At 39.3% G+C, this 27,231-nt stretch overlaps 1 protein-coding gene across 5 annotated transcripts in view; it reads right to left on the bottom strand.

Moving 5' to 3' along the window:
• Positions 1–666: 666 nt before the first annotated feature.
• Positions 667–27,231, bottom strand: part of fars2 (phenylalanyl-tRNA synthetase 2, mitochondrial) — a 446,969-nt gene continuing 420,404 nt past the window's right edge. For all 5 annotated transcript variants that reach the window (XM_060849841.1, XM_060849840.1, XM_060849839.1 and 2 more), the window contains one exon: positions 667–945. In XM_060849841.1, coding sequence (XP_060705824.1) covers positions 807–945 — 139 coding nt within the window. In that variant the 3' untranslated portion in view covers positions 667–806. The remainder of the gene's footprint in view (positions 946–27,231) is intronic.

Below are 27,231 nucleotides of genomic sequence, written 5' to 3'. Positions count from 1 at the left end.
TTGTGCAATGAGCCATTTTTATCTGTTTATACTGTTAACCCAAAGTTAATGCGGTTCCCTTACCAGACTTATACTAGGAGATCGGAAGAATGACCCAGGAAATTTAGGGACACTGCATAAAATTGGAAATAAATGCTTAGGTTTGTGTTGTCCATGTAGTAAATATGTTTTTAGTATCTCATAGGTTCTGTACTATTTAAGATGATAATTTGATGTGTCACAAACTTGGACTTATTTTCCTATTATCTAGAAAGTAATAAAATTAAATATATCCATAGCAAGATAAAACAATAGAATCAATCCAGTGTGAAAAGGTTTTACAAGGCAGAAGTTATCCTAAAGGAATTGTTTAGGCAAAATCGACATATGCATTGTGTTTTTTCCTGCATCAATTATTGCAAGAATATACTGAAAATGAAAGCAAATATTTCTGATTCTTTCCATATCAGGAAAGTTGCTATCAAATCACTTGATGTAGAAATTATGTCAGTAGGAGTCTAATTTGGTCTGATGAATGGGTGACATGACGGGCACTTTCCCGAAACAGCTTAACTCTTGGGAGCCAATTAACATGGACCACAGCATAAAACCTAAAGATAAACCCTTCTGTTTTACAAATGAAGGCTAGTGCCTCTGTACAAAACACAAGAAAAGAGAGCAGACATATTAATCCAAAATGCTGAGCTTTACTCAAATCAAGTTTGGCATTAATTGAATCTTCATCTGTATTTCATCACTTATTGAGCACAAGAAAACCAATAGGTAGACGGCAGTTAAAGCAGAAAAAAGACATTATTTTCATGATTTTAAAATCTGCCTTCCACTCCCATTTTCTCCACAGTTGCCTTTTCAATTGCTCGATGAATGTTACACACCTCTTCCTGGGTTAATGTTCGTTCCATGTGGCGATAGGTAACCCTGTAGCAATGGCTGACCTTTTTAGTCCTAGGCAGAGAAAATCAGCATCAGTCATCAGTCATCAGCAAATACAGGCTGTACACCCAACCCGCCAAATACTTAGCCATACAAAGATAGGGGTTTATTTTGTCTCTAGTGCAGTTTTGTGAACTCTGCACAACACTGCTACTAACTAATTAATTTTTCCAATTATCTACTTCATCCACTGGTTCACCGCAAATGTGTAATTGCCAAGTAAATACAGTTTTCAGAGTTTAGCCTTATAAAGGCTGAGTTATTATCCATCATACTTATTCTGTGAATCTGTGCCCTATTTTTAGCACAACTGTTAATGCATTTGAGTCAAATTTCTGTATGCAATATTTGAACGATTTCTTAACCTATTTTAGCACTAAAAATTTTCAACTACTCAAATCAAAGATCTAGCAGTCCTTAACAGATCATCACCTTTTAAATTAACAATAATTTATTCTATGCTTAAAATACTGTATGCTAAATACTGAAAATCAAATTATTGAAGAAAATTCTTTCTACTCCTTCATACTGAAAGAGGTTAATTCCATGCACCATTGTACAGCTTCTAATAAGCCTGCTTGGATCTCACCTAACAAGCTATTCTTTACGCATGACCCATAGAAGTAGCATTAGCAGTTACTTAACTATAGCTGCATCATAGCTGAACTAGATTCTATCCTCACTTGACATTATCCAACAGGAGTTAGATATTTTTAAATCAATCTGTTCAGGTATTATAATATGTCTGGGGAAAGTGGGACTTGAACCCTGAACTTTTGAGCCAAATGACATGACACTGCTACTGTGCCACAAGTGCCCTCCAACAATGAATATTGCAGTCATAAAGCAATCTAAGTTTAATAAAAATAAATTCCTGCAGCATGCTGGAAATCTGGAATTTAAAAAAAGTGCTGGAGTAATTCAGCAGGTCTGGCAGCATTTGTGGAGAGACAAACAGAAAAATAGATATAATGTGCAGTGTCATATATGACTCAAAATGTTATCTCATTTTCCCACTCCACAGATGTCAGACCTGCAGAGTTTCTCCAACAATCTATCATTATTCAGTTCACCATCAAATAGAAAATGTATAGATTGTTCTTTACACTTCTCTTGCCTTTTAAGGCAATTGTAGAGTCAACACTGTTGCTTTTGCAGAGGGCAACTAATCCTAACGCCAAATGTTTGAGTACTGCAAACCTTTAATGGAGCTCATTTATCCTGCAACTCTAAGAAAGGGATTAATTTATGTCCAAATTAATAAAAAGCAAGTCACGATTGGTTATTGCAGTGGTTCAAAGGGACAATAAATGTTATTTGACCAGTGTCACCTATATCCCAAAATCAATTGAAAAGCAACGTTGCACAGATGACTGTGAAGATTCCTTTTAAATACAGATTGAGCTTAATTTGGTTAGGATCTGAACCCATTGGACACAATTTGTTCCTCTAGTGCATCATCACAGATGCACAAGTAAATCCAAACCTTCTTGATGTGGATAACTCATTTACCCGTAGTCATTAAGGGATCTTAACATCTGCTTAGTTGGGCATTACTGACACCACACAATCTGGCATTAGATGAGACCAAGAAAAAGATCTCGAAATACTAACTTCATTAGATTATCAAGCATCTGACCACACCTGGCAGCACACAAATAAACAATGGGACGAATGTATTTTTTTATTCACCATTGTTCAGTCACTCAGGATAAATCTAAAATATACTACTGCTTTTGATACACTATAATAATAAATGGAATAAATACAGTGGCTGAACTACAATACTAATCGAGTTATTGCTCCATACTCTTCATGGTAGAGAGGGGTATTTCTTACAAATCTGCCTAAATGCATGTCCAAAGATTTGATCACCAGTTCCAGTTTCTGACGGCATTAATGTTTTTCATGAGTTATAAGATAGATTTTTATTCAGTCGTACAGTAAAGTGTTTATATTTCCTTTTTAACTCTAATTTAGTAGTAGAACTCACAGTTACAACATTTAAATGACATGTGGATAAATATATGAATAACGAGTGTTTGGAAGGATATAACACAAGCATAGGCAGGTGGGACTATCTTAGTTTGAGATTATCATCAGCAGGGTTAGCCTGAAGGGTCTGTTTCAGTGCTGTATGACTCTATAATTCAATGCCACAGAATGAGAAAGACAAATTTGATTCATCATATCTAGTTTCATCATTCACTTTTCTAGTATTAAGCAAGTTTATCAACCAGATTCAAATCTCATGTGTTTGGAAAATGGAGTGGGTTTGGGTCAGGCACAATCATCAATGGAGAGTAAAATCAGATGGGGTTTAAAATGGGCATCAAAAACAAATTCAACACATTCCTGTCAGATGGGTTAGGTACAAATTGAGGCCAATATATTTTATTATTTTAGTCTGAATCCAGATATCATTTCAAATTTTAGTTGGAGCCAGCTGTTTTCTCAAATTGTTGAAAATATGCCTTATGGCTTGATAAACAAAAGATTGTTTCAAACACATCATTCCAAAAAACACCTTTCCTTATATGCACTAGGTTAGATGTTATTCTGAGCAATTCAGTATTTCAGTGAAGCTATGCATTTTGGAAGATCAAGCACAGGTGGAAAGTATATGGTAAATGGCAGAACCCTTAGGAGTATCGATATGCAGAGGGATCTGGGTGTGTAGTCCATAGATCATTGAAGGTGGCAGCGCAGGTAGATGAGGTAGTAAAAAAGGCCTATGGCATGCTTGACTTCATTGGAAGCGGCACTGAGTATAAGAATAGACAAATTATGCTACAGGAAGAGCACAGCAGTTCAGGCAGCATCCGAGGAGCATGAAAATCGATGTTTCGGGCAAAAGCCCTTCATCTATCCCTGATGAAGGGCTTTTGCCCGAAACGTTGATTTTCCTGCAACTCAGATGCTGCCTGAACTGCTGTGCTTTTCCAGCACCACTCTAGTCTAGAATCTGGTTTCCAGCATTTGCAGCCCTCGTTTTTACATAAATTATGCTACAGCTTTATAGAACTTTAGTTAGGCCACACTTTAAATATTGTGTAGAGTTCTGGTCACATACTATCAGGAGGATGTGGATGCTTTGGAGAGGGTACAGAAAGGTCTAACCAGGATGTTGCCTTGTGTGGGGAATTTAGCTATGAAGAAAGGTTGGATAGACTAGGTTTATTTTCAGTGGAATGCAGGAGGTTGAGGGGTGACCTAATAGAAGTTTATAAGATTGTGAAGGGCATAGAGTGAAAAGTATGAGGCTTTTCCCCAGGCTGGAAGGGTCAATTACTAGGGGATACAGGTTCAAGGTGCGAGGGGAGAAGTTTAAAAGACATGTGCAAGGCAGATTTTTCATACAAAGGATGGTGAGTGCCTGGAACACATTGCCAGAGGAGGTGGTGGAAGCAGACATATTAGCAGCATTCAAGAAGCGCCTGGATGAATACATGAATCGGAAGGGATCAGAGAGATAGAGCTCCTGTAAATGAAGCTAGCTTTAGTATGAAAGGGCTGAATGTTTCGACACACGCTTGAAGGGCCCAGTGGCCTGTTTCTGTGCTGTATTGTTCTTTGTTCAGTCGGTTATATTTCTCAGCTGGACAACAGTGATAATGACAGCAGACTACATAAGACCATAAGATATAAGAGCAGAATTATGCCATTTGGCCCATCGAGTCAGCTCTGACATTTTATCATGGCTGGTATGTTTCTCAATTGAAAATGTGTTGCTGGAAAAGCGCAACAGGTCAGGCAGCATCCAAGGAGCAGGAGAATCGATGTTTCGGGCATGAGCCCTTCTTCAGGCTCATACCCGAAACATCGATTCTCCTGATCCTTGGATGCTGCCTGACCTGCTGCGCTTTTCCAGCAACACATTTTCAGCTCTGATCTCCAGCATCTGCAGTCCTCACTTTCTCCTGGTATGTTTCACAACTCCATTCTCCTGCTTTCTCTCCATAACCTTTGATCCCTTAACTATTCAAAAATCTACCCATCTCAGTCTAAAAGACACTCAATGCTTAGCCTTCACAGCTTTCTGTGGCATTCAGTTCCACGGATTTATTACGCTCTGCCTGAAGAAACTGTGCCTCACCTCATTTCCAAAAGGTTCTCCCTTCACTCTGAGGCTGTGCCCTTGGATCCTTGTCTCTCCTACTGATGGAAAGGTCTTCTCCAGATCCACTCTATCCAGGCCTGTTAGTATATTGTGAGTTTAAATGAGATACCACCTCATCCTTGAGTACAGACCCAGAGTTCTCAACCGCTCCTCATATTCATCCCGGGATTACTCTTGCGAACCTCCTCTGGACTTCCTCCATCACAAATACATCCTTTCTTAGATACATGGCCCAAACTTGCTCACAACATTACAAATGTGGTTTGACCAGAGCTGTATGCAACTTCAGCAGTAGATTGGTCATAGGTTCATAGAATGCAGAAAGGGCCCTTTGGCCCATTGAGTTTGCGCTGACATAACTACCAGCAAAAGTGCGCTAATCCCAATTTCCTGCATTTGACTCATATCCTTGAATGTTAAGATATTTGAAGTGTTGATCCAAATATTTTTTAAAGGTTGTGAGGTTTCCAGTCTCCACTACCATCCCAGGCAAAGCATTCCAGATTCCCACAACCTGCTGAGTGAAGACGTTTTTCCCAAATCCCCTGTGAATCTCCTGCCTTCTTACCCTAAAACTATGTCCTCTCATGATTGACCCCTCAACCAAGGGGAACAGCTGCCCTCTATTCACCCAGCCTATACCCCTATAATCTTATACACCTCAATCATGTTCCCCCTCAGTCTTCTCTGCTCTAAAGAAAACAATCCAAGCCTAATTAGTCACTCCTTAAAGCTTAATTTCTCCATCCCAGGCAACATCCTGGTGATCTCCTCTGTATCCCCTCCAGTATTATCACATCCTTCCTGTAGTGAGGTGACCAGAACTGCACACAGTACTCCAGTTGTGACCTGACCAATGCTCTGTACATCTCCAACATTATTTCCTTGCTCTTATACTCTATGCCATGACTGATTAATGCAAGTGTCCCATATGCCTTCTTAACAATCCCATTTGCGTGTTTTGCTGACTTCAGGGATCTGTGGATAGTTACCCCAAGATCTCTCTGTTCCTCTAAGCTATCCAGTGTCCTGCCATTCATTAAGTACTTCCTCATCATGTTTTTTTCTTCCAAAGTGCATCCCCTTGCATTTATCAGGGTTAAATATCATCTACCACTGGTCTGACCATCTGACCAACCCATCTATATCTTACTGTAACCTATAACCATCTTCTTCGCTATTATCCACTCTACTAGTCTTGATGTTGTCTGCAAATGTGCTTAACATTTTCATCTATATCATTTTTGTATTTAACACATAATAAGGATCCCAGTCCTCATCCGTGTGGTACGCCATTGCACACTGACCTCCAGTCACTCAATCAGCCGTGTACCACTTCCCTTTGTGTCCTATTACTAAGTCAGTTTCTGATCCCATCTCACCAGGCTTCCCTCAATTCCATGTGCTTTAACTTTCTCAATCAGTCTCCCATTTGGGTCCTTGTCAAAAGCTTTGCTAAAGTCCATATAAACAATATTAAGTGAACTAATCTCTGCCGTTGTATTCTAGCCCTCTCAGAAGACTACATGGAGTGGAGGTAGTGGGTATAAACTGCAGTACTCCACCAGGAAGAGCCAACTGCTTGCACTCTTAACTGCAACAAGTGATGATACAGTGAAATGAAGGATTACAAACAAGGACATGGGAATAATCTTGAAAGTTATATATTACCCCATTTTTAAAAATCAACCTATTTGCATAATTCAATAGCAGGTGGAACTTAAACCTGGATCTACTGGCCCAGAGGTAGGGACACCACCACTGTATACTAGAGCTTTATTTCAGGCCTTTTTCAACTTGTCCAACTGGTTGCTATCAAAATATTGGTGAGGCCAATGACATTCTATTATTTTTAATATGCAAATGATATGTCTTCAGGTAAGGGAATGTAGGTTGTTAAGGATGAAATTTAAATATTGTTGTCCTTGGTGTACTGCTTCTGTTGTTAGTTTGTGGAAAATTATATTTCTTTTTGAAGTGCATTGTATAGGATGTAATTAGTGATCTTGGACAGTAGAAATCTACTTTCATGACTCTAAATAAACTAAACTCATCACAGGAAGTTAAATCTTGACTGTTTTAGTCTATGTACACTTTTAACTATATGTCTAAATTACTGGCATTTAGCTGCTTTAACACTGAAAATTAATGATCACACATGGTAGTCTCATTCCTTCAGGTTTTGACTGTCTTCTAAACATTTCAAACTTGAAAAGAATACTTTTTCTCTTTTTTAAAATTCTTTCTCTTATATTTTATTTATTTCATTCATTCTATTTCCTAACGCACATGTCTAACATTGAATTCACTCACTCTAACTTGCACTTTCTTTGCATTCCTTACACTGTTAATTGCACTGGCCTTGACAGTGAGAGGATTTGAGTATAGGAGTAGAGATATTTTGCTGCAGTTACTCAGGGCCTTGGTGAGGCCATACCTGGAGTATTATGTGCAGTTTTGGTCTCTTAGTCTGAGGAAGGACATTCTCGCTACTGAGACAGTCCAGCAAAAGTTCACCAGACTGATTCCTGGGATGGCAGGACTGACATAACAAGAAAGCCTGGATCAACTGGGCTTGTACTCACTGGAATTTAGACGAATGAAAGGATATCTTATAGAAACATATAAAATCCTAATGGGACTGAACAGGGTAAATGCAGGAAGAATGTTCCCGTTGTTGGGTAAGTCTAGAACTGGGGGTCACAGTTTAAGTTGAAAATGTGTTGCTGGAAAAGCGCAGCAGGTCAGGCAGCATCCAAAGAGCAGGAGATTCGACGTTTCGGGCATAAGCCCTTCTTCAGCTTATGCCCAAAACGTCGAATCTCCTGCTCCTTGGATGCTGCCTGACCTGCTGCGCTTTTCCAGCAACACATTTTCAGCCCTGATCTCCAGCATCTGCAGACCTCACTTTCTCCTCCGTCACAGTTTAAGAAAAGTGGTATGCTATTCAGGACTGAGGTGAGGAAACATTTCCTCACGCAAAAAGTTGTGAACCTGTGGAATTCTTGACCACAGGAAGCTATTGGGGAGAGTTCTTTAGATGTATTCAAGAGGAAGCTGCACATCGTCATCACGGCTAAAGGGATCAAGGGATATGGAGAGAAAGTGGGAACGGAATACTGAAATTCCATGAGCAGCCATGATCATACTGAAAGGTGGTGCAGGTTTGAAGGGCCAAATGACCTATTCCTGCACCTGTTTTCTAAATTTCTTTATTTCAATCTGATTGGTTAGGCAGATACCCTGTTTGCTGTTCACTTAATCCCATGTTTTATTGTTTCTTTTGCTGCACTATTATCTGCTTGCCTGCCATGCAAAACTTTTAAAAGCTAAATGTATAAAAGCACATCTGCCACTTGATGCCTTGTCACAGCAATCCATGGCCTGATGTATTGACAGTAGGCAGTGTAAAACAACTTGTGCAATGATGCTCAGTAAGAGTTGTATAAGATGACATAACTGACATTTACACATACAATTCTACCCAGGGCAAAACAAAATCACAGAAATACTGTTGTAAAGAGTTTAAGGTCTTACCACAGAGTTCAATTTATGCACAATATTTCTAGATCTGCCTTATTTACCCAAGGTATCCTGGGTTAGAAGTTGGGACTGAAGAAGATATGAGATATCAATGTAAGTGAGTATTATGAAAGAGTGAATCAAAAAAAAATGCTTGAAATGCACCACAAATCAATCAGATGAAAAAGAGAATGATGTCTCAGGAATATCCCTGCATTTCTAACAGTATTATTTATACCTTATATCACAATTAGTCTCTGCTGCAAAATCCAGCAAAAATTACTTCCAAACAAACATAGTGAGAAACAGCAGTTTTATTTCATGTGAGAACTTTGGCTCTAAAACCGTCATAGGAAAATAATATAATCTTGAGACAACTGCATGTCTGTTTACCAATAAACACTGCCATTACAAAAATGTCTGATTCCTCACAGACTAACCTGTAAACAACAATTTGTATATATTTGAGACTTTAATCCAGAAACGTTATGATTCCTGAGGAATAATAAACAAAAAGAACCACATTTGCTGAACCCAAATGAAGTAATTACTGACAAAATTCCACTACTGGAAATCAAACATAACCAATAACCAATTTGTAGGCAGATGATTCTCTAAATAAAGCAAAGTCAATACAACAAAGATATATCTTACAGAACCAAAGAAAATTCCCCCCCAAAATGTGGCACTTCCACTCTACTCAGTTCCATAAAATGATATTCTTATATTCTGATCTGACAACAACTTTGGCCTACAAATTTCATGGGTATGATCATCATCAGAACAACACAATTCTAGAAACTCCTTCTCCCTTAGAACATGACAATCTGGACAGTGTAAATTTTCAGGGATCTTTTTCAATTGATCAACCAGTAACACCCCTGTTCGGAGTTTGGTAATTTCTGAACAAACACTCTTTAGCATTTCCAAGATATTAACAATGTTATCCAGGTTTTAGCCCACTTCAGTCAGCTTGCAGAGTATCTCCAAGAGCACCTGAGTCCCTTCTTACTAAACCAGAAAAAAAAATGAGATTGATTTGTTATTTTCCTTACAAGAATTTTGTGTTTTGTTCTCTCAGTTTGCCTTCCCTTTCTGCCTACATTTGTGCATTGATTGGTATCACCTTCTAGCTCCTGCCTTGGAGTTTTCCTTTTTGTCTCACAGCCACCTGGCTTCTTTCTTAAATTCTTTCCTGTTGGTACCGCTTCTAGATTAAGAGACATCACATCATGACAACCAATTCCATTACATTAAAATCGTAAATCTTAAAAACAATCACAAATTTCACAAACCTTTTAAAGAGTTTTTTTAAAAAAAGAAATCCTTAATACGTTACTTCCAGATCAAATCATGTTTCACAGGGCTTTGCTGAGCCATGATCAGAAAAAATGGACAGTGAGCCAAAGAAGTAGATATTAGGATGGGTGACCAATAGCTTGATTAAAGATCTGCACTTTTTGGAAGAGATTTGGAAAGACAGAAATGCGTAGGGAGGAAATTCAATACCACAGACCTATGTCTATGAAGGTAACAGTTACTAATGGTGGAGTGGGTTATTGGGGAGTCGAGATACACAACACTGGCTAGAGTCATAAAAACAGAGAGTATGGATGAGATTTGTGGAACTATGAACCCAGGTAGGTCAGAATGGATTGCAGAATTTCAGATGAGTTGAAGGTTATACAGGATGGAGACTAGTTCTAGGACATTGAGATAATTGAATTTGAAAATAACAAAGGTATAGGTGAGGGTTTCAACAACAGGTGAGTGGAAGGAGGGTTTGAGGAGTGACATTAAGATGTGAGAAATTAAAAATCTACCATGAAAGGTTTGGTCTGCCTTAAAGAATGGAAGAACTTGACAGAAGAGGAGACAACATCATTAAGGTTGTGCTGGCACTCTGTCAGAACAATTCAACTTGTTCCATTCTGCTGTCTTTCTTCCATAACCTGCACATTTTTTGCATTCAGGTGCTAAGTCAATATCCTTTATAAAGCCATGATTGAATCATTTCCTTTCAGGCAGTGCATTTCAAGTCCTAACCACTTACAGTGTTAAAAAAATGTTTTCTCATGTCGCTTTTAACCCTTAGTCAATCGCTTCACATCTGTGTCCTCTGAATCTTGACACCTCTGTCAATGGGAACAATATCAATGTCAACTCTTTCTCGACCCTCCTGATTTGAACACCTCTACCAAATCTTTCTCCAATTTCTCTTCTCTGAAGATCTCAGCTCAGCTTGTCCAATCTGTCCTCATGACTGAAGTTTCTCAACACAAAAAACAATTTCCACATATTGCTTCTACATGCTCACCAAAGCCTTTATACCCTTCCTACAGTGTGATGTCTAGAACCGGACACAATACTCAAGTTGAGGCAGAACCTGTGTTTTATAAAAGGGATCAACAAAACTTCTGTGTTTGTGTGTTCTACGCTTCTATTCTTAAAATCCAGGATCCTGTATGCCTTTATAAACCAATATCTCAATCTATCCACCACCTCTAACAATTTGAGCACATAGAACCATTGTTTCTATAAGTATTGTAAGATCACATTCCACATCTTTGAACTGTCATTTTGCTGAACAAATTTCCAGTTGTCCCTGTGTAAAGAAACATCTGACATTGTTAGATTTGGAGCTGTATATGGAACACTTAAAGTGCCAGTAAGAAGATGCATGCAACCTTTGAGATCATATTGACTCAATTCTATTAATGTTCTGTGGGATATGATGATCTAATGAGCCTTTGTAGCAACTGATTTTTAAAAAAGTCTCATATTCATTAAGTGCTGTCTTTCTATTCTCACTGGATTCTCCGCCCCATTTTAGTGTTTGCAGGAAGAGATTATACTCCCTGTAAACAAAAATCCAAATAACTTGACAATAATGTCACCCAGAACCTGGAATATGCTACATTCAACCTTTTTCCAGTTTGAACACATCCTAACTTGGTTTCCTGTCTGCCAACTAACTTTCTTCATGCTATTGCATATCCTAACATATACAGCTGATTTGATTTTAAATGAACCTCTACGAACCTAATAGAGTCATAGAGATGTACAGCACAGAAACAGCCTCTTCAGTCCAACTCGTCCATGCTGACCAGATATCCTAACCTAATCTAGTCCCCTTTTGCCAGCACTTGGCCCATATCCCTCCAAACCCTTCCTGTTCATATACTCATCCAGATGCCTTTTAAATGCTGTAACTGCACCAGCCTCCATCACTTCCTCTGGCAGCACATTCCACCCTCTGTGTTAAAATGTTGCCCCTTAGGTCCCTTTTATATCTTTCCCCTCTCACTGAAAACCTATGCCCTCTAGTTCTGGACTCCCCCACCCCAGGGAAAAGACCTTGTCTATTTGTCCTGTCCATGCCCCTCATGGTCAGTCCTCAGCCTCCAATGCTCCAGGTAAAATAGCCCCAGCCTATTCAGCCTCTCCCTTTTGCTCAAATCCTCCAACCTGGCAACACCCTTGTAAATCTTTTCTGAACATTTCAATTTCATAACATTCTTTCGACAGGAAGGAGACCAGAATTGCATGCAATATTCCAAAAGTGGCCTAATCAATGTCCTGCACAGCTGCAACATGACCTCCCAATTCTTATATTCAATACTCTGACCAATAAAGGAAAGCATACCAAATGCCTTCTTCACTATCCTATCTACCTGCAACTCTACTTTCAAGGAATTATGAAGTCCATTCCAAGGTCTTTTTGCTCAGCAACACTCCTCAAGATCTTACCATTAAGTTATAAGTCCTGCTCTGATTTGCTTTTCCAAAATGCAGCCCCTCGCATTTACCTAAATTAAACTCCATCTGCCACTTCTCAGCCCATTGAACCATCTGATCATGGTCCTGTTGTACTCTACTGTTCACTACATCTCCAATTTTAGTGTCATCTGCAAACTTACTAACTAAATCTCCTACGTTCACATCCAAATCATTTATATAAATGATGAAAAGCACAGGACCCAGCACTGATCCTTGTGGCACACCACAGGTCACAAGCCTCCAGTCTTAGAACTCGCTTTTACATAACCAGACCATCCCATGTACTGAACCAAGTGTTCATTTTTTCAACAACTCGCAAATTGGTTAAACATGTCTTGTCTTTCCAAAATCCATGCTGGTTGTCTTGGGTTAACCCTACTTGCCTAATAACCTGATTTTGAATCAGTGATTCTGAAATATTGCTCACAACATATGTTGTCATAACTGAGTTACCCTTTGCTGCCGAGCTCCGCACTTAGAGTTCCATGTCATAATTTACATTATTTCAAGGAGGATGGAAAAGTAGTGGTCAAAGCCTCTGTTATCCCCACTCTCACTTCTTTCAACAGTGTAGACATTGAGAAAATTTCATAGTGAAACAGTCATTCAGAAAATGTAGTGGCTTACTGAACATGAAAGTCTGCTGGACAATTTTTGTTTGGTCAGAGCTGCACATTATTTTATACTTTTGCTCCAGAAATCGATAATCATTTAAAAGGGAAAAGGAGTGCATTTCACTATCAGCATGGGAATTGAACAAGGCCAATGAAAGTCACTGTGAACATTTCTTCCCTGTTACAAGACCATTTCAGCAGTAGTAAGATACAGCTCATTTACTTGCAAATGCTTATTTTCTAATCTTTTCATTTCCTTCAAGGACCCTGAACAAATATACAGCACTGCAATTTACCTCAGCCCTTATAAAGTGCTGAAAAAGTTGGCATCATGCTTCACTATATTATTGTAGTTATATTTATAAAGCATAGTTCTAAAACTGGTTGTTAACAATTCAGTAATTATTCTGTAATTAATTGGAGTTTACGTTAAACCACTTTAATCTTAAACTATAGTGGTCATGAACTCAGTCAAATTAATTGCTATCATTGTTTTTTGTCTCCTGAAGTGGGAACAAGATTCTAGAATTAAAGCAAAATAAAACAAATAAAGGTTTTCTGTGGAACATGTGCCCAAGTCTACTACAAAACAGTGCAATATTTTAAAATCTGATTTTTTCTTGCGTTATCCTGCAAGAAAATTTCAGCAAATTGTAAAAAAAATTTTGAACTTGCAATTGGACTTGGCCAATGTAATTCAGGACCAAAACGATAATCATTGCTTGTAGGCACATGCTTCTGCTTTACATTATGATGGATGGTGCACTGGTCAAGTGCACATGTAGTTAATATTTGTCTGATGTATGCTGAACAGGTTGATCATAACGCCAATCAGACTGCAACAATGAGGGAGTTATCTATACTTGACTAACGCTGTCTTGACTAAAATCTGCCACATTCGACAACAACAACCTGCAGGCGAGCATGAACGTTTATATTGCTAGTGGCTGTGATGCGACTGTGTTGCTGATATTTTATGCTGCACAATAAAAGATTTATGACTACTGTGAAGAATCCGGGTATTAACATGCGTGGTTGTTTGCCTATGGTCACACATCAGTTGAATATTAAGGGATCTGAACTCCTTTTAGTACAGGCATATGGCAGGGATACTATGCAGTGCTCATGAAGTGATATATGTGCAGCTAATGGCACCTGCAGCACATAAAATGCTGCAATCCCAGCAATATCATGTGTGTGCTCGTCTGCTAGTTTCTGGCACAAGAGAATGAAATGTAGTTAGTTCAAAGAAGCAGAGAGCCTCAGACATCTCCCTTATTAAGCAACAGTGGACAACCAACTGAGATGTTGCAAATATTTCTATTTCTAGCCTATATTTAAATCGACAGGGGTAGGTTAATTGGCATCATACTAACCCACATTTCTGAGGTCATCCAGTTCAGCCCACTTCCTCTCACTGAGTTCATTTCTCCAACGCTTACACTTGAAAGTCTAAAAGACTTTAAGAGCTCAATGACAGCTAACTGAATGCCTCTGGTAGTGAGCTCAAACCCATGACAGCACTTCAGCCTTACGTTAGTGTTCAGATCATATTTTAATTGGTTCCCACTTTTATCTGCATTCTAAGATTGTGACACGGTGAGGGAGCTGCCATTCAGACAGAGGTACAACAGTCAACAGCTTCAAAATGGGAATAGATTGAAGAACTTGAACTGTTCTCCTTGGAAAGCAGAAGGCTGAGAGGAAATTGGATAGAGGTTTTCAAAATCATGAGTGGACTCGATAGAGTAGATAAGGAGAAGTCGTGTCTCCTTGTAAAAGGAACAAGAGAGGGCTCAGATTTGAAATGACATGCAAAAGAAGTCAGGGTGATTTGAGAGAGAACTTTTCGCACAGTGAATAGCTGAATGTTGGAATGCACTGCCTGGAACTGTTATGGAGGCATGATCTGTTGACATATTCAAGTCAATAGAAAGCTCAGGGGAAACAGAAAGATCTTGGGGTGCTTGCCCACCAATCCCTGAAAGAGGCAGGATAGGCTAACAGGGCAGTTGAGAAGGCATACAGGAGATTTGCCTTTATGACAAAGAATAGAAGAGCAGGGAGGTTATGTTGAAACTGTACAAAACTTTGGAGTACTATGTGCATGTCTGGTCACCACACTATGGGAAGGATATGTCTGCACTGGAGGGGACGCAGAGGAGATTCACCAGGATGTTGCCTGGGATGGAGCAGGTTAGATATGAAGAGAAAGTGAGGGCTGCAGATGCCTGGAGATCAGAGTCAACAGTGTGGTGCTGGAAAAGCACAGCAGGTCAGGCAGCATTGCAGGAGCAGGAGAATCGATGTTTCGGCATAAGCCCTTAATCAGAAATGATTAGATATGAAGAGAGTTTGGATAAGCTCGGGTTTTCTTCAGAGCAAAGAAGACTGAGGAAGGAGTCCTGACTAATGTGCATAAGATTATGAGGAGTATGTACAGTGTGGGTAGAAAACAGCGATCCCTTTACTTAAAGGGTCAATAACAAGGATGCATAATTTTAAGATGAAAGGGAGAAAGTTTGGAGGGAATTTGAGAAAAATGTTTTCACTCAGCAGATTGGTGGCAATCTGGAATTCACTGCCTTGGAGGATCGGTGAGATGGGAAACGTCACCATCTTTAAAAAAAAATGTGGATGAGCAATTGCCATAATATTCAAGGCTATGGGTCAAGTTTAAGAAAGGTAGCAGGGATAATCCAGCAAATTACGGACCTGTGAGCCTCACGTCGGTGGTAGGGAAATTATTGGAAAAGATTCTCAGGGCCAAGATCTACATGGATTTTGAAACAAATGAGCTTACTAGTGATAGACAGCACGGATTTGTGTGGGGGAGGTCGTGCCTCACTAATTTGATTGAGTTTTTTTAGGAGGTGACAAAGGTGACAGTATGTTCTTGTAAGGGTGAAAGGAAAGGCTGGTAGGTGTAGGGAATGCTGGATGACTAAAGAAATTGGGGGTTTGGTTAAGAAAGAGAAGGAAGCATATGTCAGGTATAGACAGAATAGATCAAGTGAATCTTTACATGAGTATAAAGGCAGTGGGAGTATACTTAAGAGGGAAATCAGGAGGGGAAAAAAGGGGGACATGACATAGCTTTGGCAAATAGAGTTAAGGAGAATCCAAAGGGCTTTTACATTAAGGACAAAAGGGTAACTAGGGAGAGAATAGGGCCTCTCAAAGATCAGCAAGGCAGTCTTTATGTGGAGCTGCAGGAGAGGTAAGAGATCAGTATTTACTGTTGAAAAGGACTTGGAAGCTTGAAAATGTAGGGAAATAGATGGTGACATTTTGAAAAATGTTCATATTACAGAGGAGGAGGTGCCGAATGTCTTGAAACGTGTAAAAGTGGATAAATCCCCAGGACCTGATCAGGTGTATCCTAGAACTCTGTGGGAAGATAGGGAAGTGATTGCTGGACCCCTTGCTGAGATATTTGAATCATCGATAGTCACAGGTGAGGTGCCGGAAGTCTGGATGTTGGCTATGTGGTGCCACTATTTAAGAAAGGTAGTAGGGAAAAGCCAGGGAACTATAGACTGTTGAGCATGACCTCGGTAGTGGGCAAATTGTTGGAGGGAATCCTGAGAGACAGGATGTACACATATTTGGAAAGGCAAGGACTGATTAGGGATAGTCATCATGGGTTTGTGTGTGGGAAATTATGTCTTGATTGAGTTTTTTGAAGAAGTAACAAAGAGGACTGATGAGGACAGAGCGGTGGATATGATCTATATGGACTTCAGTATGGCGTTTGACAAGGTTCCCCATGGGAGACTAGTTAGCAAGGTTAGATCTCATGGAATACAGGGAGAACTAGCCATTTGGATACAGAACTGGCTTAAAGGTAGAAGACCAAGTGTGGTGATGGAGGGTTGTTTTTCAGACTGGAGGCCTGTGACCAGTTGAGTGCCACAAGGATCGATCCTGGGTCCACTACTTTTCGTCATTTATGCAAATGATTTGGATGTGAGATAAAGAAGTATAGTTAGTAAGTTTGCAGATGACACCAAAATTGGAGGTGTAGTGGACAGCGATGAAGGTTATCTCAGATTACTACTGTGTCTTAATCAGATGGGCCAATGGGCTGAGGAGTGGCAGATGGAGTTTAATTTAGGTAAATGTGAGGTACTGCATTTTGGGAAAGCAAATCAGAGCATGACTCATACACTTAATGGCAGGGAGTGTTGCTGAACAAAGAGACCTTGGAGTTTAGGTTCTAGTTCCTTGAAAGTGGAGTCACAAGTAGTTAGGATTGTGAAGAAGGCATTTGGTTGCTTTCCTTTATTGGTCACAGTATTGAGTACAGGAGCTGGGAGGTCATGTTGCGGCTGTACAGGACATTGGTTAGGCCACTTTTGGAATACTGCGTGCAATTCTGGTCTCCTTCCTATTGGAAGGATGTTGTGAAACTTGAAAGGGTTCAGAAAATATTTACAAGGATGCATCCAGGGTTGGAGGATTTGAGCAAAAGGGAGAGGCTGAATAGGCTGGGGCTGTTTTCTCTGGAGGCTTAAGGATGGCCTTATAGAGATTTATAAAATCATGAGGTGCATGGATAGGGTAAATAGACAAAGTCTTTTCCCTGGGTTGGAGGAGTCCAGAATTAGAGGGCAGAGGTTTAGGGAGAGAGGGGAAAGATATAAAAGAGATCTAAGGGGCAATTTTTTCGGCAAAGGATGTACGTGTATGGAATGAGCTGCCAGTGGAAGTGGTGGAGGCTGGTACAAATGGGTATATGAATAGGAAGGGTTTGGAGGGATATGGGCCGGGTGCTAGCAGATGGGACTAGATTTGCGTTGGGATACCTAGTCGGCATGGGAGAGTTGGACCGAAGGCTCTGTTTCTGTGATATATATCTCTGACATGGTACCAGTGGTGAGCCATGGATGCATCCAGGGTCGGAGGATTTGAGCAAAAGGAATGCACAGAACTGGCATAGCAATAAGAGATTGAGTGTATTGATGGAAGGATGCTTTTTGGGACGGAGGGATTTCTACAGGGATCAGTGCTAGGACCTCTACTGTTCATGGTCTACATAAATCATTTGGAGGAAATCATGGCTGGACTAATTAACAAGTTTGCAGATGGTACAAAGATTTGTGGAGTAGCAGAGAGTGAGGAGAATTGTCAGAGGATACAGCAGAAGATAGATCAGTTGGAGGCATGGGCAGAAAAATGACAGCGAGTTTAATCCAGACAATTGTGAGATGATACATTTTGGAAGGTCAATTACAAGTGGCAATTATACAGTAAATGGCAGAACCCTTGGGATATTGATAGGCAGAGGGATCTGGGTGCGTAAGGTCACGGATTACTGAAGGTGGCAGCGCAGGTAGATAAGGTTGTATAAAAAGCCTATGGCATGCCTGCTTTCTTTGGAAGAGGCATTGAGTGTAAGGATAGGCAAGTTATGCTGCAGCTTTATAGGACTTTAGTTAGGATACATTTGGAATATTGCATATAGTTCTGGTCACCACACTATCAGAAGGATGTGGATGCTTTGGACAGCGTACAGAGAATGTTTACCAGGATGTTGCCTGGAATGGGGGATTTAACTATGAAAAAAGGTTGGATAAACTGGACTTCTTTTCAATGGAATGCAGGAGGTTGAGGGGTGACCTGATAGAAATTTACAAGATTGTGAATGGTATAGATAGAGTGGAAAGAATGAGGCTTTTTCCAGGGGAAGCATCAATTACTAGGGGACACATGTTCAAGGCTTGTGTGGGGAAGGCAAGGTTAAAATAGAAATGCAAGGCAAGTTTTTTGCATAAAGAGTGGTGAGTGCCTGGAACATGCTGTTAGAGAAGGTGGTGGAAGCAGACACAGTATCAGCATTCAAGAACCGCCTGGACAAATACATGAATAGGAAGCATTCAGAGGGACACAGGTTCTGTAAGCAAAGACTGCTTTAGAATGGAAGGGCAAATGTTTTGACACAGACTTGAACAGATGAAGGGCCTATTCCTGTGTCATATTGTTCTTTGTTCCCTTTGTTCTTTGTACCTCGAAAATGGAATTAATACAGATCTATTGGCATAGGCTCAATGGGCTGAAGGACCTCTGCTGTGCTATGTCATTGGATGATTATTTGTGCAGAAATAGCTTGCTATGCTGGGGAAGAAGCAGGAGATTGGCACGAGGTAATAATGCTCGTTTGAAGAGCTTGTGCAGACACAATGGGCTGAATGGCCTCCTTCTGCACCATAACAATTCTATGAAAAGTAGCTAGTATGATAAACACCCAAGTTACGTTAAGACGAGCAAAATGTCAACAAATATGCACTGATGAAAATAATATGTTCTTCCTTATTTAACTTCTTAGAGATTTGTAGTGAGATTAAAATAAGGTTCTAAGCTGTTGCACTGAATTGAGGTCATGTTTTCTGGGGTCACAATACAACTCACTTTTTAAGAAAATTGGAAGCGTGTCCTGAGGGTGTTCTACAATCATGATCATGCTGACTGAATCAGTCAATATTAGCAACAGTAAACATAATCATAGAGTCTTACAGATGTATAGCACAAAAACAGACCCTTCAGTCCAACTCATCCATGCCAACCAGATATCCTAAATTAATCTGGTTCCATTTGTCAGCATTTGGCCCATATTCCTCTAAATCCTTCCCATTGATATACCCAGCCAGATGCCTTTTAAATGTTGTAATTGCACCAGCCTCCATTACTTTCTGACAGCTCATTCCATACATGCACCACCCTCTGTGTGCAAAGTCACTTCTTTTGTCCCTTTTAAATCTAGTTTTAGACAATCCTGGTGAAAAAATGCATCCTATTTATGCCCCTCATGACTTTATAAACTTATTTAAAGTCACCCCTTAGCCTCCAATGCTCCTGGGAAAATAGCCCCAGCCTATTCAGCCTCTCCCTGTAGCTCAAACCCTCTAACTTTAGCAACATCTTTGTAAATCTTTTCTGAATCCTTTTAAGTTTCACATTATCTTTCCCCGCTGTAGGAAAGACAATCATTTGCTTCTTATATATATTGACTAAGTTTTAAAACCTTTTCCTACAATCTTACATCTTTTCTTTGCTTAACATAACCAAAGCCTCGTTGCTATATGAGCAGTTATATATACACTACAAAGCAGACTTTTGCCAGGGTTTTCTGTATTATCTTGACAGGAATGGCCAAGGTTTGAGTTTTCTAAACAATGACCATCCATTCTATCTTTCACATCCTACTACAATATTGCTAACTTTGTTACTTCTCAATACAAAATAAATTGTGAGCTGAGTGAGTGGGCATGAATGATCAGGTTGTTCCTTGACTTCATTTTCCACAGTTCAACCTATTATACATCTGCTGTCTCTTTTAAAGAGCTAACCAATCACTCCCACTATGAGGCAGTGCACTCCAGATCATAACACAATGCATAGGAAGAGTTCTCACCTTCATCATAAAATATTGTTCATTGTATGTTTTCTGCTTACTGACCTTGCTACTGCTGGTAACAGTTTCTCTCGAGGTTCTTTCTCAGAAACCCTTATCATTTTGAACATTTCAATTAAATCTCCCCTAAACCTTTGTGCTCTTAAAGAAAAAAGCAATCTCAGCTTCTCTAGCCTCTTACCATAATTGAAGTCCATCATTCTTGGTAGCTTTTTAAGGTATCATCCACTACAGGTCCCTCCAAGGCTTCAGCACTTCCAAACTTTTGTTAAAATGAACTTTGATGTTTCAAGCACTGCGCAACCTACAATTCTGTTAAAAAAAAATCACTTTGCAGAATTGCACTTTTCCTGCAGCCATTCTTTCTAAACTATTGTTTCTAACACAATGTTTACATCAATCTTCTCAGACTTCTCAATCACACTTAATTTTTCCTTATTTGCTTTTTCTGTTCAGCTGAGCATGGCAGTTAGTTGTTCATCTTATCTATTAAGCATTGATCAGGTTAGGACAGAGTGCCTCCTATCAGTTTAACAAGTTGTTTATATAAGTAAATGAATTGTCAGGCTATTAGTGGTCACTTGATTGTTCTGACAAACTGGTTGGTTTAATAAGCAATTTTTTTCTTGAACTTGATCATTAGTAGAGACTTCAGCCTAAGAAACATAAAAGCAGCTCGGCTAACCGGATAATATGGGTGATAGGGATGAGGACACATCTCTGAAATTGCCGTATAGCACCACTACTAATTGGTTTTACAGAGACAGAATCCACCATACTAATTATTTTATATAGGGCTTGAACGCTAATGGATTTCTCAGTGTGACTTCCATTATGGAAAATAAAGTAAGATCAATAGGAACTTACAGTGCTTCCTTCTCGAAAAGATCAGCAGCAATAAGATCAAAGTTCTAGGAGGAAAGAACAAACCAAAACACTTCATCCTAAAATTTCACAGGGCTTTCTACTGGTGTTTTGCTGTAATTTACCAGAGGCTGGAAGAACCCTTAGAGAAGCAGTATACTGTGTACAGCCATGCAAAATGTTTTCTGGTTAATCAAAATGGTTAATAATGCAGTACAAGTGGTCAGCTGTGATACCAGGCACCCAGTCTAAAGCGTAGAGGGTCAGTGTCAATTATGGATACTGTCACTTAAAATAAAGATTCACGTCTTCTGAGGTCCCCTCACAACAGGGGCCACCTATACAGAATTGTAGACCATTAAGCCTCTTCTCACTTGGCATATAGCTTCCGATATTACAACGGTGAACTCTCCAGTTTTTTTCTTTACTCTTTCACTGGATGTGAATGTTGCTGTCAGGTCCAGTATTTGTTGCCCATCACTAACTGAGCATCAATTGGGTGGCTTGCTGGGTTATTTCAATAGGCAGTTAATAGACAACCACACTGGAATTATTGTCAATCCCAAACAGGAACAAATACAACATTATCCCAAACTAAACCTGTGCAAACTTGCAGAGGTGATGGGGACTTTAGAACATTTATTTGAAAATTGTGGGAAAGAAGTACATTGCCAGAATTGCAGTGGGATACAAATGGATCATCTGAGGATTTTTATTCCTGATCTATTAAGAAGCACTATACCTACAACATATTTTGGCAGGTGCAAGCAGATAGCCTGAAAACAGTTTAATTGATTAAAAATAATGGACAACTTTGGAAAGAGTAGAACAAAAGTGAACTGCAGCTCTGTAGTATTCCGCATTAAGACATTTACAACATATTATTTTATAAATAGAATTTGACAGTTACAGCAAAAGATACTTAGTTCTCAGTAGATAAATAGTCACTGAATAATGTGTCCATATTGGTCAATTCTATGTGAACGTTGACACTAAAGTTATAGAAGTCAAATGGGGCGGGTCCTCTTGTGGCACCGTAGTAGTGTCCCTACTCCTGGACCAGGAGGCCTGGGTTCATGTCGCAACTGCTCCCGAGGTGTGTAATAACATTTATGAACACATTAGTTAGAAAAATCGGTTAATTTTTTGAATTTAGAAATCAAATTAATCACATTTTTCACTGTCAGTGATGTATTTAAATTCAGTTGTAGAAACCATATATTTCACTGAGAATATTTCGAAAAAACTCATAACATAAATACAGTTATAGAGTCACACAGCATGGAAAGAGGCTCTTTGGTTCAAATAGTCCATGCCAACCACATTCCCAAACAAAACTAATCCCACCCTCTATTCATGTACTTATCCCCCCCAATCTTAAGGAAAAAAACCTTTGCTATTCACCTAATCTATGCCTCATGATTTTATAAACCTCTGTAAGGTCAACCCTCAACCTTCTATGCTTTCGTGAAAAATGTCATAGCCTATTTTTATAACTCAAATCCTCTATTTCTAGCAACGTTCTGATAAATCCTTTCTGAACCTTCTCCAGTTCACTAATATCCTTCCTATAGCAGGGTGACCAGAACTGCACACAATACTCCAGAACAGGCCTCACCAATATCCTATACCACCTCAACATGACGTCCCACCTCCTATACTCAAAGGTCTGAGTGATGATGACACCATGTTAAACACCTTTTTAACTATCCCTTCTACCTGTGATGCAAACTTCAAAGAATCATGCACCTGAACCCCCAGGTCTCTGTTCTACAATGCTTCCAAATTGGGTCTTGAAAACTACTGGCTTATAAGAATCTACTGTGGTGCTTGAGGGCACTGTTGAGGGAAAATATTCAAGGTTTCCATTTACGAATACTGAACACTACTTTGTATATTTATTGGCTCCCACTTCCTTTTACTCCCTCTTATATCAGTTTACCACATTGAGAAGTTGTGAGTGCAAGTATTTTACTGTTTTGAGCGTAAGGGAGATATGACGTTACAATCTAACTGCAGTTAAGTGAAAACTAGCAAAGTCAATTTAACTTGAGAAATTGATGGAAATTACAATGAATGAGGAATTTTGCAATACTTTAATTGCAGCACCTGATCATCGATTTCATTTTAACAGGATCACTTGATAAAAGATATTGTAAAATTTGAAAGAGTTCAGAAAAGATTTACAAGGATACTGCCAGGGTTGGAGGATTTGAGCTACAGGGAGAGGTTGATTAGGCTAGGGCTGTCTTCCCTGGAGAATTGGAGACTGAGGGGTGACCTTATGGAAATTTACAAAATCATGAGGGGCATGGATAGGGTAATTGGATAAGATCTTTTCTCTGGGGTGGTGGAGTCCAGAACTAGAGGGCATAGGCTTAGGGTGAGAAGGGAAAGATATAAAAGATCTAAGGGAGAACTTTTTCACACAGAGGGTGGCGCATATGTGGAATGGACTGCCAGAGGAAGTGGTGGAGGCTGGTATAATTGCAACATTTAAAAGGCATCTGGATAGGTATATGAATAGGAAGGGTTTGAAGGGATATGGGCTGGGTGCTGGCAGGTGGGACTAGATTGGGTTGGATATCTGGTCAGCACGGACTTGTTGGACCGAAGGATCTGTTTCTGTGTGCTGTTCATCTCTATGACAAAATGCTGCAAATACACCTCAAGCTAATTATCATGTGTAATAGAAAGTCAGTTTAAAATTTCAGTTATGACTCTTCTTCATAGCTGATGCAATTACTGGCATGTAAAGGAAAATATAGGGGTTATAATGTTTTATACACTCCATTGCAGCTTATTGGTGAGAGTGTATTTGTCAGAACACCGTGCTGGCGGAGGAATCTGAAGCTGAATGTCATCTTCCTGTCATCTCTCCAGAACATTAAGCCCATCTCTGTTCTACCAAATTCTCCCATTTCAATTTTAAAACTGATGCAGCTGTGACTACTCCATCTGTTAAATGTTTGTTTTTCCTCTTTTCTTTAAAAGGCATTTGGATCGGTATATGAATAGGAAGGGTTTGGAGGGATATGGGCTGGGTGCTGGCAGGTGGGATTAGATTGGGTTGGGATATCTGGTCAGCATGGACGAGTTGGACCGAAGGGTCTGTTTCCGTGCTGTACATCTCTATGACTCACTCTAAATTTAAGGGTCCAAATATAGAATGATTTACTCAATTCCAAAGGTAGGACATTTTTAGAGTCTTTATATATATATTATTCCAACTTCACTTTGATGTGGTTATGAGGTACTAAATCAAATAAGCAATATTTCTGGAAGATGCAAATGCCACATTGTGATAAATAGACATTTTCCTTCCAATGCATCTGTTTAGCAGGAAATCATGGTTGATCTGTCTCTGTTGCTTATCTCCATCAATTACACCACTAATTTGCATTTACTTAGCACCTTTAACAGAAAAAATGGTGCATGTGCTTCACAGAAACATAAACAAAATCTGACAGTGAGTCAAAGGCAGAGACACTGAGTCAAGATAAATGTGACATACATATCAAGAAGGGTCTTAAAGGATGAGACAGAAGTCAAAAAAAATGGAGAGGTGTTGGGAGGCAATTTCAGAACTTGGTAGCTGAAAACATAGCTGCTAATAGTGAAATGAATGTTGTGGAAGAGAAGAGAAAAGAGTTGCTGAGGAATGCTGAGTTTTCATTGGGATTTAGAAGAATAGGAGATTTCAGGAATGGGAAATGGAGAGGCTATGAAGGAATTTGAACATAAAGATAAACATTATAAATACGAGGCACCGGGGACTAGAAGTAATTGGCAAGCAAAGGATGATTGGGAGTGGGACCTGGTGTGGGATAGAGCCTGGAAAATCATATTTTTGATGAGCTGTAAGTATTGAGGATGGAGGAAGAGAGGTCTATTATGATTCAATGAAATAGCTAGTCCGCGAGGTAATGAATATTTCTCCAAAAGATGGGTCATTTCAATATCTGGAATGGTGGAAAGTTCTTGCATTTATGTGATGTACCCACTAATCAGGCCAGAAAAAGTGAAAAAAAAAATCAAAGAACTGCTGATGATGGAAACTCACAGAAGCTGCCAGACTGCTGAGTTTTCCCTGCAATTTCTGTTTTTGTTTCTGATGCCAGACAAAGTTACAGCTTGCCCATTTCAAAAATCAGTAAAATTTAATTACTCCTGAACAATTTCTCGGGCATGAAAATTAAGTTTTAAGGGTGGAGTCCTAGTCATTTAAGTTTGAATTATTATTTGAAACTTTTAATGAATTAAGTTTCATTTACCTTTTCATTCTTCGATCTCTTAATTCCATTTTTCTTTCCGTATCTATTTCATTTCCTCCATATGATTTCGCATCAAATTAACAATTCTTATTAGTTCAATCTCTGCAGTGCTCTTTCAGGTTTAATTAATCTGATTGGTTATGGAGACACACAGTTTGCTTGCCCAATTCACAGGTTAATGTTTCTCTAATCACACTATGTTTGTCCAGTGCAAAATCCCAGTCTCTGTGAGCAGCAAGTATAAGTACATTGTACAGTTAAAAGTGTTCATTCACCAATGAGAGTGAATCTGCTGTCTTGTCTTCCATCTTCCCATCATTCAGAGAAGTACAACTTCTTTCATACTTAAATCACAGAACCTTACAGTGCAGAAGGAGACCATTCAGCCTGTGTGGGTTCTTTGAAAGGACTCTCCAATTACACCGTTTTCCCCAAAACTGTGCAAATCTTTGTTTTTCAAGTCTACATTCAATTTCCTTTCATTGTTGTGATATTGATTATTCCTCTTTCCTGCTTGTAGCGATTCAAATGGAGTTGCAGTAAAAATGACAATGGAGTTTGGAGATGACATTATGCTCAAGGGCTTTGGAGAGAAAGGTGACACTTGGAGATGATACAGTTGTTTGAAAGGGCAGAGGTGATCTTGGTCTTTTTTTTTGAGAAGGTTAATCCCAGTTGTTGAGAAAGGAATGCGACAGTACCTCAGGAGAGGAAACCACTTACAATGAAAGCCAGCTTGGGAGACAATAAGGGCAGATGTGTAGTAACATATTGGGAATGGGGTGCAGAATGTGGGTTTAATGAACCAAATGAAAGCATAGAAGGGAAATCAGACAAAAATAAGCAAAAAATCTAAATCTGTGGCCAGTGCGCAGGAGCTTTGTGGATAGTTTGGTTTAGTATATGGCAAAGTGAGGAGATATGGCAGAGGCAGCTGAATGGATATTCTCCATTATCATAAAAAGAAGCCAATGAATTCCTTAAATAATCTGATGGAAATGACAGTGGAGAAGGCGAGTGAGAAGTTTAACAGTGGAGATGACAGTGAAGAGAAGCTAGTGGCTATTTATATTCCAGTTGTTGTGACAAAATTGGCAGAGGAGAGCAGGACCTAAAACGTTTGATGCTGTTCAATGATCTAGTGATGAATGGTTACATTAGTTGTATGCCAAATGCCTTCAAATCCGTAATGCATAGACTTAAGGGTCTGGAGGTAAAGCATTATGAGGCAAATCACCAGGCTGGGAGAGAGTAGAGGTTTAACTGGGAGAAAAGGGAAGTTGAGAACTAATTGAGCTGATTGATTGAGCAGCTCAACAGCTGCAGAAATATCGTTATATGTGGAGGGTCTAAAGCTGAATAGTTGAGTTTGCTGGATTTAATTTAAAGTCACATTAGATAATGTTTCCCTCCCTGTGAAAACAAAATTTGGACTAATGATCACATTTAGCCACGTTAATTGCTTATCAGGAATTCTTAGAAATGACTTAGACATAAAATTTCTGGGAATACAGCCTTTGTTAGCAGGAAAAGAAATAAATTCACATAATTCAAACACATCAACAATAATGACCTATTAATACTTGTCAAAGAATTAAAACATGTGTACCCAATATAAGTATAAAGGTTTGTTCATCAGCTGTGGAATTGAACATTTTATTAGAAAAGTATCATCATCAGGTTTCAATGCCTGTTGTATTGATCAGATCT

The sequence above is a fragment of the Hemiscyllium ocellatum genome, chromosome 34, assembly GCF_020745735.1.
Source record: "Hemiscyllium ocellatum isolate sHemOce1 chromosome 34, sHemOce1.pat.X.cur, whole genome shotgun sequence".
Taxonomy (NCBI): Eukaryota; Metazoa; Chordata; class Chondrichthyes; order Orectolobiformes; family Hemiscylliidae; genus Hemiscyllium; species Hemiscyllium ocellatum.
The sequence above is the reverse complement of the archived record's forward strand: the minus strand, read 5'-3'. Positions and strand labels throughout refer to the sequence as shown.